The sequence below is a fragment of the Bombyx mori genome, chromosome 10, assembly GCF_030269925.1.
Source record: "Bombyx mori chromosome 10, ASM3026992v2".
Lineage (NCBI taxonomy): Eukaryota > Metazoa > Arthropoda > Insecta > Lepidoptera > Bombycidae > Bombyx > Bombyx mori.
This window is the reverse complement of record NC_085116.1, coordinates 12,681,956-12,702,275: the sequence shown is the minus strand read 5'-3', so window position 1 is coordinate 12,702,275 and position 20,320 is coordinate 12,681,956. Positions and strand designations below refer to the sequence as shown.

Below are 20,320 nucleotides of genomic sequence, written 5' to 3'. Positions count from 1 at the left end.
TACCTATAAATTATTTTTCTTTTACTTTTTTAATAAAAAGTATTATTGTAAGATATGAACTAGTTACGTGTACATAGGAAGAAATAGTAAAAATTATCTAATTTAGAAATAAAATCTGTTGTTACATTTAAGTGAAAACAATAGCAAAAATAAATCACCCAAAAGTACACATCATAAAACGGGAGGTGTTAATTTTGTAACAGAAAATAATGAATAAACATTCACTATACAATAGTATTGCGTGTCTCGTTATCTAATAAGAGGCATACATTATTATTCAGATGTTTAGATAAAACAGACAATGTATACTAGAACATTCTAAAGCCGTGTGAACGCTTGTGGAGCACACGAAGATGATAGACATCCCGACATATGTATTTAGTGTTAACCTCACTTTCAATAACTGAAGCTAATAATTAAGAGTTCTTCTGCTTATCGATTTTTCTCATGATACTAAATGATATGTTAAATAGTTTACATTGTTAAGATCGTTGATCTAGTAGAGAAATCTATCGATGATAAAACTGCAAAGAAACTTCTTTAGTGTTTACGTAAAGCCTGTCGTTTGACATTAGTGAACTTTGAGAAGTGAAATTAGGAGATGAAATCTCAAATTTATTTGTAGCGATGTCAAGTAGGTGATTTTATTTTAATGTAATCTTTTTCAATAATAATTAAGTCAGTTCTTCAATAATAAACATTTTAATAATGAGTGTTACAAAATTTATATCCATGTCGACTCTCTCTACGCCTGTAATTCTAAATCTACAGCAATATTTTATTAATCGAAACAATAAATGACTAAAAATATTTGATATATACGTCGCAGGTAATCGTGTAGTTATTGCTTCGTTTGTATTATTGATACAATTTCTGATTTTGAAGATGAATTACAAGAACATTTAAGTCCACCCGCTTGTTTTCAAGAATAAATTAAAAAACAAACAGCTTACTCGCACTGAGCTTTAAATTTTTACTGAAAAAACTATCTCTTATTATATAATAGTATTTATTAATGAATCCTGTTTATATATGTGTATGGTGGCTAATTGTGAAATATATTAATGAGCCTCTTTAAACAGTTCATTGTTACGGATCGAATCAAAGGTCCTCTGTGATGTAAGTCATTAGGTTTAGTCATTAATTATTTTAATCGTCGTTTACATTGCGTAATATGCAAGGTGCTTTCGCTGGTAATAAAATAATGCAACCATTGTTGTAAGAAGAATAAGCTTTTGTGGTTACGGGCGAGCCAACGCTCCTTCTATTAGGGTTGCCAGTTATTTCTGAAACGCAGCAGCTATGCGTTTCTGTTTAAAGGGTCGAACAAACGCTGAACTAAAAAACTAAGACTTAGAATTCATGTATCAAGATGACTGGCAACATTTACGTTGCTGATATCTATGATCTTCGGTAACCACTTAACACCAAGTGGGCCATAACTCATCCACCCTTCAAAAATATAGATCGTCCTAAGGGCTAATTAAAAATAGTTAAATTAAGAGTCAATGGCATTCCTCTACCTAAGCTGATGTTCTAGAGAGGCCATGTCAGCGTCACCGGGCTAGTAGGTGAGCTCAAGGGGATCAAGCCTGACGATGTTGCTAACATGAACCGTACCAAGAGCCGTGCTTCGCAGAATCTACCACCGGATCGAAACGCGACCCACTGAAAAGATCCAACAAGAAACTCAGTGGTCTGGGTTAATTTATTCGCCGAGCCCTACCTAACCTAGTACTTAAAAGCACCGTTAGTGGATCGGGAGCTTCCAGTATTAGCCCACACGGTCTCACGATACAAATTCTTTCTTTGAATACAGAGTGCGGGGTGATTGTTTTATTATTTGTATTGATTGGACTTAGGGTATATCTTGTTGGACTTCGACCGGTAGTTTTCTCCTTATAGCTTTCTCGTATTAATTAGATTGTTCACTTCTTACATTGTTACGATTCAACACTAATACATTATGTATGTTAACATTATTACAAGGTTCTTAGGAGGCAAGACATATTTGTCCTATAAGTCATGATTCTGCATACAAATTTGAGTTAACTTTTACGCTATCGAGAACGTTAAAAAACTCACACTAAGCACACAGTTCGTTAGTCACACGGGAAAAGATGGGATGTTGCAATTCCGAACACCACACCATTCTTTTCACGATACTGTTAAAATTTTAACAGTCAAAAACATCAAAAACAAAATTTCACGTCCCTATTTCTACTATCAAATAATTGCGCAAGTGCTGTACGATTTTTAATACAAAACAGATTTGTTCCTTATCCGATCTTTGTAACGGAAATGTAGAACGAGAATTGATTTATTTCTCCTGAGCTTTTGTTGTTTAATTGGAGGCGTGAGTAACAATGTAGATAACTTTATAGAAATTGATAGTTTTCATATTATACATTTTCTACTTTTGATATTAATTTCACGTAATCGTTCTTTTTTTTTTTATTGCTTAATTGGGTAGACGATGTGTTAAGTGGTTACTGGAGCCCATAGACATCTACAACGTAAATGCGCCACCCACCTTGAGATATAAGTTCTAAGGTCTCAGTATAGTTACAACGGCTGCTCCACCCTTCAAACCGAAACGCATTACTGCCTCACGGCAGAAATAGGCAAGGCGATGGTACCTACTCGTGCGGACTCACAAGAGGTCCTACCACCAGTAATTAAGCAAATTATAATTTTGCGGGTTTGATTTTAATTACACGATGTTATTCCTTCACCGTGGAAGTCAATCGTGAACATTTGTTGAGTACGTATTTCATTAGAAAAAATTGTACCCGCCTGCGGGATTCGAACACCGTTGCATCGCAAGATACGAATCCACCTGACGTCTTATCCTTTAGGCCACGACGACTTATTTACATGGTATAATACCTATAATATTTTGCTTTAAAATAAAGTACCAAGATTTTCTTCGGTTTTCGTGATTCTTGACCGTAATTAAAACTTAAAACTACTTTTACGATTTCATTTCCTAGGTACGTAATAAATAATTTAATATCAACTGCCATGATAATAGGTACTGTTAACAAAATTGATAATAAAAATGTATTAGTTTTGAATTTTATCTGTTGCTAATCTACATGTGTTAGTTATGATTGGAAATCAATGATTTTAAACATAAATATCTATGTATGTACATGTTGATAAATCATAACATTACATTTATACATGTTTTGAAGAAGTGACACCATCATTATAATAAAATACGTGCTTACAAGCATGATAGAAAACATTCGATTATTGTCACATGAATAAATAATGACCAAATAATCAATATAACAAGTTCTTAAGCCGCCATTTCAGTGTCAACTTGTATTACAGAGCCGGTTAAAGTAGTTTTGAATGACATCAGCAAGTCATTGATTGAACAATGATGTCACCTTGATGTACCTAACTGTATTCACGATTTATTCAAAGCGGAACCAGCATTGCCTTTTCGAAAACAAAATTCATAAACTCTATCCATAACAACAATAAATATATGATTTGAGGACAATTGAAAGTTACTGTAACTATTCGTAGGGCATTTTTTCACTTAGATTGAGGCGTATGCATAGCTTTGTATTATGATGATTTTATTTTGTTAAAATTATAGATTTCATTGGAAAATAATAACCTGGTAAATTAACGCCTGAAACAAATTTTAGAGCAAATCTCTCTAACAGAATCTTTTAATTACTCTTGGGACCGTGACGATAAATACTAACATTTTCAAAAGCGATGTTCAGCAAATTATATTATTCTAAAAACTTTGAAAATTCAATTCTGGTTTAATTTGATGATGATTTTATTGAATTTCGATCTCTCCTGACACAAACCAATAGCACGGGAAAAAATCTTTTAAGAATATTCGATGTTCAAACTGAACAGGTACAGATGAATCGATATAATATAACATCACTACCGTTGTACTAATTAATGCTATTCTTTTTATTCGTTTTTATTGCTTAGATTTTTGTAGGCAGCGGCTTGGCTCTGCCCCTGGCATTGCTGACGTCCATGAGCGACGGTGACCACTTACCATCAGGTGGGCCGTATGCTCGTCTGCCTACAAAGGCAATAAAAAAATAAAATAAAAAAAGATGGGTGAACGAGCTCGCAGCCCACCTGGTGTTAAGTGGTTACTGGATTCCATAGACATTTACAACGTAAATGCGCCACCCACCTTGAGATGTAAGTTCTAAGGTCTCAGTATTATCTTCAAGCCGAAACGCATTACTGCTTCACGGCAGAAATAGGCGGGGTGACGGTACCTACCCGTGCGGACTCACTCGCGGACTATTCATTTAAATTAAAAGATCGTGAAATATAACATTCTATGACTTAACAATAATATAGGTGGATATTTAATGAACATTTCTACTACCCTACTCATTAATTTCATAAACGTAGTTCACGGTTACTTGGTTGAGTAATGTCTACACAAACGTTGCGAGTTGTTGTAGACCTTGAGCCATCGTGTCGCTACTGCAAATTGCTCAATTAATTTGCATCCACGAACGAGAGGGAAGGTGGGTATCGTGGCGGTCAGTCGCAGCGAGACAACGCGTCCTGTACCCACTCGACGCCATGGCTTGTACAATAATCAGTCGATAAAATGCGCTGTGGTCCGCGCATGCGTCAACCTGCACGAAACGCATGTGCGGCCACTAGCCCTACGAAGCCGCGATCTCTGGACACGCGGCTCGCATTCATCGAACAACCATTCGATACTGACATTGAACGGCAGATGTAAAATCGACCGGTCAAATTTTTTAGTTATTCTCGATCATTTACCGTGATAACGCGCTTCGTGAAATTCCGAAGACGCTATATCAGCTGGTCTCCGAGCCGTTGCGCATTATGATTAATTTATGTGACAAGAATACATCGATGTATCGCATAGTGCCATAAACAGTGAACAATGTCAGAAGTAATGGATCTGGTGAAGAAGAAATTCGGTGGAAACGAAGAGTTGGAGCAAGACGATATCACCTCACGTCGCTGTATGCTAGACGGTTAGTTAAATAATATAATTTTATAATTCTAATAATAATTTTATTCTAGATTATAAAATAAACAGCCAAGTTAAAACAAAGATCATGTCGACGTGACCGTACTCGCGTCCAATACAAAACCAAGTTTATTGATTTTCCGAGACGACACGAGAGCACAAAGCAAACAATGATTTACAAATATTGTATAACCTCTATAAATACAAAATAATTATTGTTATCTATTGTTTCAATGACAAAAATATTATCACACAACTATGTACAATTATCTTCGGTCACACGCTAATAATTGTCCGTCTCGCATTCGATGGATAAATACAAAAAAAAAATCACTTAAATACGTTAATTTTTAAGGTATTGTGTATAATCGTTATTATTAATTATCTAAGAATCGATTGTGGTTTCAGCTTGATGTCGATTAAAGAAACGTCATCCAAACAAAGTTTTACAAACCATGAGTCATTATGACGGGAGCTGACATTGTGATCGCGTTGATAATATACCGGGTATCCCTTTTGGGCGAGTGCATTTCGTTTTTAATGCAAAAAGACCATGGCATGCCGCGACGTCCATTCACCTTATACTCCCCTTGCTTGGCAACTTTTGTAGGGCTAAAAATCGATACAAACAAACCACGCTATATTTCAATGCTATCGACTACAAAATAAGTTCAAAGAGATAATTTAAGAATAACGCATAAGGAAATTGTTTTTGATGAGTGCATCTTATTATTGACGCAAAAGAAGCGTGAATTGCCGTGAAGCGCATTCACCCTACGCACCCCTTCGTGGGGATCAAAAATCGATACATATAATAATCACCCCAGCAGAAAAGTCACCCCAAACTCAAAACTACAAAACGTATATACGTTTTATAATGTTAGAATCTAAAAAGTTTGGTTGCATTTTTATAATCGATCATCATACTGGAAAATTCTTAAACAAACGTTAAAGGTGTCAGATTAATTTATTACAGTGACTCAATATCTCAAATATTAAGTGTATAATCTGTGACTCAGTATTGTCATTCATTACAATATTATGGTAACTAAGTTTAGAATTACATAGCGCGGTTTACGAGGCGTCTATTTATTATAAAACTTTACGTACCAACTAATATGATATGTAAATAATGAAAAGTTTTCAGAATTAGGATCGTAAATTGGATGGAAAAATAAAACCTATTGCTCACGGTATATTTATTGAACATAATATTTTCAATTGTTTAAAACATTTATTAAATTATCTTAAATAATTTACAAGAGCATTTTAAATATTATAATTTTTATAATTAAATATTAAACGTATTTCTTTATACTATACATACATATATTTACAAAAAATTAATTCCCGCTGGTCCTACGCCACCCGGTTAAGGTTTCGCGATATGCGGTTAGTCGAACTGTTATCTGTAACAGGGCTTTAACCTAGCTGGAATACGAGAGCTGTAATATATACAGACCATACATTAAGTAGATAAATAAGGAGTTAAACAAAAAATCTTACCACGCTGAACAGAGATCACAGCATTATTCCGCGAATGCAGATGTGAAGAGTTACCTATCTAACGAACGCGACTAACTGGACCGGTTGCCAATTATTTTTGCATTTGTTAACGTCTTTTCATTTTTGCAATTTTACAGGAGAGCCATTTAATAGCTAAATTGTGGAAAAAATATCATAACAAAAAAAACTTCTTTAGCTATTTGAATGGGGTAAACTTAATTGAAGTTCAATTAAAAACATCGAACTGTTGATGCTAATACCTAAATTGACCTATGGACCTACAAGACCTAATGGACCTACAAACAAAATGATACCTCGGTCTTAAGGGCACATTTATTGCGTGAAGTTTTATGTCATGTTAATTGTTTGGCAAATATATTTAGTGTTTTTTTTAAAGTATGACATTATAATTTTAAATTAAGCTGAACATTAATCTAACATACAACCTTATCAAACTAATTAACAAGCGGAAACATCCTGGATACTTCGACACTTGAGGACCTTTTGTCTTATTCTACTAATCCCTATCCGTTACTTATGTTTTTCATTGATGGCCTCATTGATGGCTTCATAGGTCTAGTTCAGCGGCACTCAACCTTTTTACTCAGAGATGCACTAACATATTATTTACAAGTTCCCGGGACCCTTACATACTTATATGTAATTTTTTGGTTTTTGAGTTGAAGTGACAGAATCGGTATAGTGTCATTTCTTGAATCTCATTATTCTTTCTCATCATTAACCTATTAAACGTAGTTTTACACCTAAAATCTAATAAACAGCTATTCCAAATCTAATTAAAATTACTTTTACAGTTTTAATCTCGCGTGTTTTATTGTCAATAATTAAATAATTTATGACGTTTCAAATACTTTACAGTTTTCGTGAACACGGACGACTAAGGACAACTGACGCGAGATTAAACCGTAATAATAGTTTTAATTATGTCTACGATTCGCGAAAACCGTAAAAAATATCTACACCTAGAAAACCGTAATTTTGCAGTTTTTATAGACTTAATTTTTATTAGGTGATGTTATACGTTGAACCAACTATTATTTAATTAATTCGTGTTCTAAATCTTTGGTTATTATTGATCACCCCTAAACATAACTTGAGCGCTGGGAGAATTGCTGATGTGGAGAAAATTACGAATAACTATGAATCTCCGAAAAACTACAAAACTGTTCCCAACACATGACGCCCACATAATCATTTTGTAAACAAATGTAAATCAGAATGCATGACGCTCTAATGTAATTTTTGCATAACCTTATCTGCATTATCTTATGTCAAGTGCCAATTTAAATCTTGTAATAACAGTGCAGGAACGACCTTTCTGGTTTGTAATTCTTAATTTAATATTTTTATAATCCCTATTATCATTTCTATTGAGCTTTTAATACTGACAATAGTAAAAGTAGTTATATTCGGTATATTCATGTTCATAGTTTCTGGAACATGAATATACCGAAGTCTTGGTATCCATGTCTTTTTAGAGTCAACAAAATATTTAATTTTAATATTTACGGAGGTTACTGGATACAGTTCGACCTTCGATAAAAAAAAAACATGGATTTACTTAATTTCAATCAATTTAATTTACCCCTTGTAATTTTATGACGATATTTTTTCCTAAAGCAGTGTGATGGATGAGCTTATTGGTTTTAATCTAAAACAGTAATGCATAAGACAATTTCCGTGAACAACATCACTGGTGGTACAAAATATTTAATCTACTTTCTAAAACAAATCGATTCGACTTTCGATAAATACTAAAGTGACAGTCTTTTCTAAATAAGTTCAGGACATTCATTTTGACTACATAAGCTATAATTTTAGTTAATTGTGTTATGGGAACCGATTCTGAAAACGAAGTAGTTAGCATTCCTGGTGATTCGTCAGCTGGTATCCTGAACAGGCTGAACATGAGAAGGAAACCAGTTCTCTCTCTACACCGATCCACCACGACTGAGATTGAATCAAAAAGAACTATTTTGGTGACTTCGGCCATCTTAAATATTTCGAGACCCCAAAATGTGACCTTAAAGACTGATTAAAGATTATTGGTTCACGCTGTCATTGCAATATTGAATAACCTGGGGACTGGCAGGCGCATTCCTCACTTTAGATCTGACCCAGCGGCTTATTGCGGCGATGTATATGACACAAGTTAGATAAACTCCAGGTAGCCTTTCCAAGGGGTAGCTCAATATCTTATGGGGCGAGGGGGCGTCAGATAACACTATGATCTAACCTTATCATTCTACCTTCGGACTCCCACATTCCATCCCACATGGAATCATAACGATTCTACCGATTAAGAAAAATAACCTACGAGAATAATACGGAACTGCCTCTACTGATGGATGATGTTCGTATTCGCTGATTAATATCTTGGTATGCTAAATGTTATACTGGTCTTACCAACTCCCTTTTTTATGTGGACTCCGAATATGTTGGATGAGATCTGCTAAAGGACTCCCTTACACTTTCGTGCATGTTGGTCTTAACACTCCAACAAGTTTTCCAAGATGAAGTCTGGGATGTACAACAAAATGTTACATAACATCGAATATTAGAGGTCGAGCGCTTAAAAAAGAAAAACAAAATTAATAGTTATATAAAAGTAAGACAAGTCCGCTGATTTTGTTTCCCCAGTTGATCTTAAGAATGTTGTCCTTTTTGAAACCGGTGTTAGAGTTTATTTAAAATTTTGTCATTCAACGACTTAAGTTATGATAATATTTATGATTGAAAGGAAAATAGCTTTTGTTTTATTACGTTAAATTTCAAGCCGTTGTTACGTTTTAAGTAAAATGTTACAATCGCTTGAATAATCATCAAATTTATTTATTACCAATGAATAGGGATACATAGCAGAATTAAATGCTTACACATATGTATTTATACTTGTACAGAAGCAGTGTTTTTTTTTATTGCCCTTGTAGGCAGACGAGCACACGGCCCACCTGATGGTGAGTGGTTACCGTCGCCCATGGACTTCAGCTATGCCAGGGACAGAGCCAAGCCGCTACCTTCCGTAGTGTTCATTTTCCGGTGTTTTTGTAAACACCGCTTTTCGGGAGTAATCTTTATTAACTTTAAGATCTATAATTAATTATAGTAACGTATAAAGCTTATAGCATCTGTTTTGTACACATGTTGACCATGAAGTGTTAGAAACTTTATTTTGATAATATAGTAGATTGTAACTATACTTGAGATCTTAGAACTTATATCTCAAGGTGGGTGGCGCATTTACGTTGTGAATGTCTATGGGCTCCAGTAACCACTTAACACCAGGTGGGCTGTGAGCTCGTCCACCCATCTAAGCATTAAAAAAAAAAGATAATTTACGTAAGTCGGCTATTCGAATGAAATATTTTCCCGCAGAATAACACACGTATGGTTACTATGCAGAACAGCTATGCGCAATAAAGCCCGTTCTCGGTGCCTTGATGCGCAGTTGTCACTGACATTTGCGTCGGTGCTCGTAATCAGACCTTTCCTCGTTCTTCCGCGAATACTTGACTTCAGAACGCTTTCTTGTTTAAAACAACGTTTTATACTATCTGTTTGTAATACAAAATAAAAAAAGTTCTTTCAATTTGGATTCTGAATTAAATCTGTAAAATAACTTATTTAAGTAAGTATAAGTAGGTACTTAAGTAAGTAGGTATAAGTTATTTTACTTTGTATATTTTACTAGTCGTCCTGTGGATGAAATTCGACCATAATTATTAATTTAAATTATAAGTTAGAACATTAATATCGTTCTATTGTCAAAGGCTTTAGTTCTTCACAGCATTCGCCATTCGCCAAGGCTACGCTACAAACAAATATTTTTAAAGACAAACAATATTAATCTATTCTCAATTTGACCACAAACTTTAACAATAAACAAAAGAGTATATATATGCGTGTGTTTGTCAAATACATAGTAGTGTGCGTAATGTTATTGATATAATGTTTCTTTTTGCATAATTACAAAAAAAATTTGCATTCTGCACTTCTTCTTTAAATTCTCTATAAGTGTGGGAAATTTCATTCTCCTCCGCCCGCGCAATCTTAAGGTATAAGTTTATAGTATAAAGTTTTCGCTTCACATATTAATTTAAAGATTAAGAGCGAACAAACTTATTTCGTCATGTCTGTTGATACCAATTACTCTGGTTCGGCGTCGTATGTAGCAAATAATTTTGTAATGTCTGTTATGTTACATAAAACGACATTTGCAGCTTAAGCGCTACTGCGAGTAGGTACGCTGATGAGTTAAAAAAAGAAAACACTTGAATTTGACACGGTCACTAAAACCTAGAGATTGTATATCAAAACAATTGTATTAATGATTTTTACCACGAAGATTTATATTTACTAATATGATTATATGAACAAGGAAGCTGAAATAAACAGAGTACCGAGAAGGCATAAAGTTCAATTTTTTAAATGCAATATAGAAGTAAGTATTTTTTAATGAAAAGTATTTACTTAATTGATATAATGGAAAAATGATTTTACTTTCGATGCTGTAATATCATTTCATTTCCTATACAATTTATTTTAAAGATTTATCTTAATTTCACAGACGCACACTCTGCGTGCAATGTCGTAATTAATACTGTATATTAAGTACATATTTATCTTTACATAAAAATTGGTACATGCCGTAAGATTCGAACTCTGGTATAGTCAAATCTCTTGATACGAAAACGCCGAATCTCTTATCAATTTCAAAATACACAAGCGTATTACCTACTCGACGTAGCGTGAGCGTAGCTGGTTTTGTATCAATTTAATTATAGTCGGCGGTAATCAAGCACTTAATATTATGTTGCGTGAACGGTGATCAACGCACTCTGTGACAAGTAATATGATGCTTAGTTGATAATCGAGATAAATTGGCCAACATGTCAACGCACCCGAACGCCTGACGCAATGCATTAGTGTACACACCGACCAAGTGAATTGACCAATAGGTACCTAATCGTTTTCAGAGCATGCGAATTATCTTGTGATATTTGCTTTTGTTTGCGAAGAGATCCCTGGTAGAATGAATTCCATAATATACCTACCTACGTTGAATGTTTTGATACATAACACGGGTCAACACCAAATTTGACTTTGATTGCAAAGCATAAAATTTCGATATACATATTAGATCGTAATTAGACGGAAAAAAATACATGGCATGAAACATTATTCTAAGGTTTGTACAAAACACCTGATCGTTGTTTATGACTCGAGTGCCATCTAGTGGCGCTGTGTAAATGTAAACACCTGACTCTCATAGCGCGGTTTTTATGAAAGTATTAAAATTTATAAAAAAATTGAAAAATGAGTATTATTAACTATAACTACCACAAAAGCAAACTTTATACCAAAAAAGGTATTTTATTTTCGTTTTTGCGAATAATTAACCGGAAAAACCTAGTATAAACGTTAGGACAAAGGCCGAAATTTTTTTTTTGTAGAGTTGTGATCCACCCGTGAAGCTAAGTTTGTCTTTACAATTTTCCTTTGAATGAACATTTCATTAAAACTTGCCATTTCTTTCGTCGCCCAACACAATTATCCTTTCTTCATCTTCAAATTCCCTGAATCATCGAAAAAGTAACAGTACTTTAGAATGTCAAAGGATCATACAAGTTACTGTCTGTTTTACTAAACTAAACTAATCAGAAGGTGCGATGTATTACCAATCACCTTAAGCTACTGCATCATCTGTCTGTACTAAGATTACCAAGGCTTTCATCAGAGCATGTCGAAGTTGAATCGGCTAACACTCCTTATCGCTTAGTAAGCGGGTTGTCGACGGACTCAACTAAGGCAGGATGACAGGTTGAGGCGTTCCACGTGAGGTGCATCTCACCGCGACAACCCTAGCCCTAGTTATTAGCTAACTATTGACGGTATTTCGGAATGCTGGAAGAGTTGAGAGTATTCATTTTGAAAGATATTGCTCGATTAAGTTGAAAGGCATCTTTGTGAGACCAAAAAACAATATTCTTAGAAATGTATTACTTAAGTCAACAGATCTTCAAGAAATCGAAACAGCCTCGTTTAGTTACGGTGCTTAATTAAGATCTTAATATAATTCAAATTCGGAACACCTCATTTTTTTAAATTGATTAATTAACAGAACCTTTCTAGTTTTCGTGGCGTCTGCTTGCCCGTATGTCATAACCATTATAACCCGAAACTATTTTGTCCATAGGAGGAATCTTAAGTATTTTTTTTTAGTCCCATCTCTTTAGAAAATATTTTCTTGAGTAACATTTTTATCCTTAAACTACGTAATTCAGCACTTGGGCACTATCCGACTCACACTAGCCCGTCGTTTTTCAACTATGTACCGCAGCTGTGCAATACACATGCCAAACAGATTTGATCCTATTAAATTTAGTGCAAAAATCTTTAGGTATTTGCCCCAAACGCATTACAGTTCAACTTTTTACTTTCGTACAGTTTAGTTTTAAGTAAAACTATTGTTGATCAAATTTAAAGAATTTAATTTAATTGATTCATCGTTTTATTAATTACTCATTGCCCTTGAATTATGACCATGAATAGCAATTGGTATCGCTAATCTAAATAACAGTTATCAATTCATATATAAGGTACTCATGATTATAAAAACGATAATCAAATTAATATTCCTCTTCGGTTAATTAACTTTTCTTCGTTAAAAAATCACCTACAAGCACATTTAACTATAATAAAATAAAAATGTGCGAAATACGCGGTGAACAATTTATAAATAAAAAATAATGTAAACTTTTACATTCACTTGATTATCGCAAGAAAAAATGCACAAAGAGCAATAAGCCACAGATGTTACGCAATACTTATAAAAATATATATTTAATTGTGCACAACGCAATACAGTACGTTCCACTGATGAAGTTTTGCCTAATGTAATGGCGATCCCTTACTAATTACATTGTACATAATAATATACAAATAAACAAAAAAACCTCAGAATAACCTTCAAAAACAAGTTTATTTTAGACAAAAATTTAATTATTTTATAACATAGAAGCAATGATTCGCTCGTAAATTTAGATCAGTCGAGCTGTATAGGTTTTTTTTTTATTGCTTTGATCGGTGGACGAGCTCACAGCCCACCTGGTGTTAAGTGTTACTGGAGCCCATAGACATCTACAACATAAATGCGCCACCCACCTTGAGATATAAGTTCTAAGGGTCTCAGTATAGTTACAACGGGTGCTCCACCCTTCAAACCGAAACGCATTACTGCTTCACGGCAGAAATAGGCAGGGCGGTGGTACCTACCCGCGCGGACTCACAAGAGGTCCTACCACCAGTAATGAAACCGGTATTAAAATACAATTGGTGTTATTTCGTTTCGAATGAAAATTCAAGGCGAATTCTAATTAAAAAAATAAATCTAGCTTGTGTACAGTCATTAGCAGTGCTGTAACGAATATTTCTCCAAAGTGCTTATAATTATTTTTTTTGTTATCTCCTATGTCATCAACAATGGTAGCGGTCGGGTTTCCTTTGGTTGGCATTGCCTGTGACGCTACCACCCGGAAGCAACATCTAGTGGACCGCCTTTATCTACCAGTTTAGGATATTAGACAATTATAAATAAAAACCTTAATTAACGTTAAAACGCCTTTTTAATTATTAATTTTAATTATTGTAAATGGAATCTTAAAGCTAGTTATCAGATACCATAGACATCAGAATATGAATTTACTGGTGGTAGGACCTCTTGTGAGTCCGCACGGGTAGATACCACCACCCTGCCTGTGCCGTGAAGCGGTAATGCGTTTCGGTTTGAAGGGTGGGCCAGCCGTTGTAACTATACTTGAGACCTTAGAACTTATGTCTCAAGGTGGGTGGCGCATTTGCGTTGTAGATGTCTATGGGCTCCAGTAACCACTTAACACCAGGTGGGCTGTGAGCTCGTCCACCCATCTAAGCAATAAAAATAAAAAAAATAAAAAAGAATGTGTATTATCTATGATATGAATGACGCCGCCCACCTTGGAATGCGAGTTCGAAATCTTAATTGTATCACGGCCTCCGTAGCCTTTAAGCCGGAAGGCATTTATTTTTCTCATCAGAAATAAGCTGGATTGTGCTGCTTAACCATAAAACTCTCGCCAGTAAATGCGACCTTAATATGCTGACGTAATATTCATAGAACTCTTACCATCCATTCTCCGGTAAATTCCTTAGTTCTCTCAATCACATCATAGACATTAGAAGACTGGATGGTGCTATTCTATACCAATTTCTATTCACAATACTGTGAAAAATTTAACAGTAAAAAAGCTAAAACAAAATTGTTGATGTTCCTAACTCCATGTAATACATACATAAAAATCATTCATATCAGTTAAATAATGTTCTGTAAACGCACCGTCTACCGTCACATACATTTTACATATTAAAATACTTCCTTGATTAGATAGAAGCAGAACCGTAAATTACTTTCTCTGCTATCGACTAGGTTGTTTTTTGTTCGATTATGAACAACGCTAGCAAGTACGACAACTTTTGTTTAATGTCTTCTTGTTGAGGCGAGCCGAAAGAAATGAGATTGAATGTAGATTCGGAATGACGGGTAATGGCGCGCGGTAATTGCTTTGCGGTTCGGTTGAGTCAGACCAGCTCAGTCTGTTCTGTGACGCCACGGTGCTCGCGCCGTCGCGACCATCAAAACTTTAACAACGAAATATGGCTGCAACTTAACTGAAAGCGACGTACACGTCGTCAGTGAACTTTGGACGTTAAAATGAGCGAGGAACAAGAACAGTGCGATTCATTCAATTCTTGGGAACTGAACGGGTTGAATTCTCTTGATCTTTGGGACTACACCGTCGAGCTGGAGTGCCTGCAAGGAACTGAAGGTTTGTGTTGTAAGGTCTCGTGCGAGGCTCCGCTGTCGACGTTGGCACCGTAGACTCGCCAATAATTTATAAGTACAAAAAAAATATATTTTACAGTCCATGGAATTATCGACCAATGTACTATAGCAGCAATGGCTTCTTTTTCGTTTAAAATTTATAAAACGAAATATCATCGAGAAGTGGCGTCTATTACTTTATTTCTTTACCTACTTCAAATGCTTGAAATATTAAGAATTAAATACTTAGTCTATATTTGATAATGCAATCGCGCAGTACGCGCTCAACAGTCTTTGGCATTTACCAAAAAATAACTTTAGATAATACAAAAACTGTATTTGGTTAAAAAAAAATATCACGCTCAATGGTACTTGTTTAACGAGGAGAATACTCATACTATTTATTGCTCGTGAGTCGTGACACTATTCTAACATATTGATACAATGACGGCTAATTCTTTGGCCCAGTTCTTCATAATTATTATTAAGCATTTACTATTACGTTGACGAAAATATGAATCCTGAAAAGATTAAAAACAGGTTAACAATTAGATAAAGAGTTATTTGTGTTTTGGTGATAAAATCGATGCAATCCTTATCTTTTTTAAGTCCAACACTGACGCAATTATGTTTTAAACATTCAAATTGTTCCACAGATAATGCGCGAGTCATAAATAATCGTTTTTTGCATACGTAGTTTTGGTGAATTTTCAGATGTCCATCTCAATGATCTCACTGAAGAAAACATATAATAAATATATTTTGTAACTAAATGTAACCATTGTGAAAATGAATTACATTCGAATGATCTCATACTTTATTCTAAAACGACTCTTGGTTTATAATAATAAATAAAAATTAATCAAATGTAATTCAGTAAAAATAATGTCTCTCATTTTCCTCGAGACAAATGAGTTCCGATATGATAAGTTACCTAATTTAGATAATATGTATTTGTTTAATGTACATAATCGGATACAAACGAGTGTGCATTCTACATTATTGTCATTAAGAATTTACTATTTAAGTATCTATTAAGGAAACATTTTGATTTTTTCATTCTTATAACAATTCATTTTTGGCGCAGTTTGTGTGTCACGGAACCCATAGAAAATAGCAATAACGCTACTAACTTTGAAACATAAGGTCGGCAAAATCTGTTCTTAATTTCGATACACATAAGCATCATAACATTAATTAAAAATAAATATTATATGCAGCTAATTCGTCGTAAGCAATCATTATTGGATCGTATTCGTAAGCATCACTAAAAAATTAACGATACGTATGCGGACCACGAACTTATATAAAGTTATTTTTCCCTTTTGAAGCATTTATGCAATCTCTGTAAAAGTGAATCCACATAACACAACATTAAAATATTAATTAGCATATAAAAACGCATTTAACACTATCAGCCGTGACTAAACTAGTAAACGAATGATATGAAAGTACTGTTGCTGTCTGATATTTTACAATGAAATGTACATTTGCATTTTCCTCAACTCCTTCGAACTACTTATATATGCTGTTTCATGTTTTGGAAATGTTGTTGATCAATATTGACATTTCAAGAGGACAATGTTCATTACCGCAAGCATAATGGAATATTTAACTGTTTACAATGCCGATTCCTAGATACTTATTAAATATTTTCTAAATTTCATTATGCAACAAAAATGATACTTAATGTTAGATAAATATAAATGGGAAAACGGGAATAGGAAAACTCATGTAAAGTAACATTTTACCAAATCTCTAAGTCACATCTTTTAAGTAGCGTAAATTTTCTGCTTTCTACGTAATTGAATATAATTGAATATATTCGAAAATATTTAATATTTTCCCTATAATAAAAAAAAACAATTTAATTCGACTTCCGTTGATTAACTTTAAAAAAAAAATTATGAGACGAGAGTGTCTTATTTTACAGACTGAAATCCGTCAAATAATTTAAATATTTTACGTGAAATATTTTTTTTAATATAACCTAAAGCGAAAGCGGAATCTCATTTACAATAGCATTCATTTTTACACAGTAAATGCATCTGCACAAATTTACCATTAACTCCTCCTGCAATGACCCGAATATTAAGTAAATGTAAGGCCCCGTTAAAATGTCACGGTGCAGAGGTCATTGTAGAGGCGCCACAATCACACTAATTACATACCATTACCAATAATTATCTAAGCATTGTCTTTTGTGTGAAGCAATTAGTTTATTGTCTTAGAGCGTTTTCCGTTCGCAGATAACTCAGATTTTTTCAAAATAGTGCTACTTACACGTAGCGGCTTGTCCGTTAAAAATAACCGACATAAAACCTCCAATTGCGTATTTTAAAAAGAAATAAGACATTGACAAACTATTCAATAAATATTTACTCAGTTATGTAAATTATATTTTATTTAAAAATCGTATTTATTGTCAGATATTAGCAGTCAATGCTGCACCATTGTCTGCTTTGCTGCTTGCATTGTTATCTGCATTACCCATTCGACCATTGTTAGTGAAAATGATGACAGCCTCGTCTTTGGCCATCGAAAACTATGGTCTAATAACATTAAGCGTGATTGTAAGAGAAAGTTTGGTAATTTTGTGAGAGTATTGTGCATTGTGTGCCAACTTCATAGTTGTGTTCATTTGATTAAACTTTATATATTTCTTCAATATCGGAATCGCATATTACTTACTTTTAGCCGAAATTATATCTATACCATTTACGAATTTAACATAAACATATTTTAAATAAATAACAAACTTGCTTTGTTGTCTCACTAATTATCCTTGCAAAGTATCCTTGAAAAGTTGGAAATAAATGAGAAACGATTTTCTTCACAAAATAAAAAAAATTAAGTACTACATATCCTCATACACATCTTGTAATTTGATTGATTGTTTTGCCAAACGACAGTATTATTTATTATGTTTGTAGTATTATGTTTTAAAATCAAAATATCTCTTTGTTTCACTAAATAAAAGGCAGGTTACTGACTTGCAGCCCACAACGGTGTAGCGAATTGAACCGTAAAAAAACAGACGCTTCGGTGCGAGATAAGGACGAGAAAAAATTGTACAAGAAGCATTCAATAATTTATTTACTAGTTTTGGTTAGTCGATGGAAGTTACGTAGCTATAACTTTTTTCAGTATCTTCTTCTGACCGATCAATGAGTATTTTTATTTAGATTTTGCAGAGTAATTGTCGTTAATGGACGCCAAGTGGTCCTTATTAATATAATGTACAAATTAAAAACTGTATTATTAATTGGCTGTTAACGTTAAAAGATAACGTAATTAACGTAAGTTAATAAGATTAACGTAAATATACAGTAAATACAAAATATATCAAGCTACTCCAAAAGTTTACAACGATCAGAAACTGGCCGGCTCTTAATATTTTTTTTAAATACAAGCTCGACCGTCTAAATTCCCATAGGTAATTGGCATCAAGTTCATCTCTCTCTCATGACCGCCGAAAGTTTATAAAATTAATTTTAGCAGTACATAAGTGATCGAATAACGTTTTTGTGAGCTATTGCTACAGAATTTTGCCACAACCGCGGCGCGGCGATAATTTAAAAGGTCGCCTCCGTCTTACGTCCTGATTAGGTACCTTGTAACCTACTTTAATTTTCCAAAATAAAAAGTCAACCTAAGCGAAATAGCTTTCATAAAATTTTCCTAGTTAATTCATGGGCGACAGTTTTTAGTTCGTTTTTCTAGATAGGCAAAGAGCGGACCGATATTTTTTCAATAGTCTACTTGATGTCAAGCTGTTACCGGAGTGCACTGACAACACGACGGAAATGCCGCCTACTTTGAGAAATTAGGTCGCACTCAATTGCAGAGAATTGGAAGAGCAGCTGCCTGATTTAGACAGGGGCATTGTGCCGACTCGTCAAAGCTCACAAAATGCACTATCACTTTTAATAAAAACGGAAATTATAATTAAAACTAGTTTTACGGTTTAATCTCGAGTATTTTACTATCAAATTATTATTTCCGATGAAAGGCGATTGCATGCCGCAGAGATGCGATTGTTGCGATAGATATGTGGAGTAACGAGAATGGATAAAATACGGAATGAATATGTTAGAGGAAGTCTGAAAGTGGCACCTGTGACAGCGAAGTTGAGAAGTGCGCGTTTGGGATGGTATGGACATGTGATGAGACGAAATGAAAATGAGGTCGGTAAGAGAGTGTTAACTATGAATATGGAAGTATATAGAGGCAGAGGTAGACCTAAGAAGAAATGGATAGATTGCGTGAAAGACGATACGTGTAAGAGAGGAGTGAGCGAAGAAATGGTATATGATAGAGGAGTATGGAAGGAGAAAACACATGACCCCAGGTGACTGGGAGAAGGGCAGGAGAATGATGATTTTTGATGATGATGATTATTATTTCCAAGGTTTCGTATATTCTACTGTTTTCTTGGGCACGAACGAATAAATAACGCCCCGCACAAACCGAAGAAAATATCAAATTAGAAAATATTAAAGAAGAAGTAGTAGGTAGGTAAGAGGAGGTTATGTGGAAAAATCGGGGCAGATGCTTATATTCGTAAGACGATACGATTGTAATTGTAATAGTTTGATAATGACGATGCAAGTTTCTAGTACCAATCCGAAGCCTGGACGGCATATCCATCCTATCGAATTAATAGCCTATCAAATTATTAGCACACTAGCGGCCCGCCCGGCTCCGCTCGGATCAACAAAAATTTCAATGATATTTGACGTTGTTTTATTTTTTAAATAAAATAACACTTATTGCGGCATAACTATAATAGTTAGACATATGCTGTTGCGACACTTTTTGTAAATAATAATGTGTTCTACAAAGTCGTAGTACATTCATTTATTCTATCACCAACAATTTTCGCAGGGCACGTGATGTAAAGAATATTTTAGGTAATTTTG

General features: G+C 34.3%; 1 protein-coding gene across 3 annotated transcripts in view; it reads left to right on the top strand.

The window, feature by feature from the left end:
- Positions 1–20,320, top strand: part of LOC101744885 (cerebellar degeneration-related protein 2-like) — a 74,373-nt gene that overhangs the window by 46,373 nt on the left and 7,680 nt on the right. Inside the window, exon 1 of one of the 3 annotated variants that reach the window (XM_004923187.3) lies at positions 4,297–5,015. The exons of 1 other annotated variant lie outside the window; for it this stretch is intronic. In XM_004923187.3, coding sequence (XP_004923244.1) covers positions 4,922–5,015 — 94 coding nt within the window. In that variant the 5' untranslated portion in view covers positions 4,297–4,921. Of the gene's footprint in view, positions 1–4,296; positions 5,016–14,891; positions 15,403–20,320 lie in introns of those variants that run through there. One more of the 3 variants, XM_004923186.5, reaches the window with a different exon arrangement.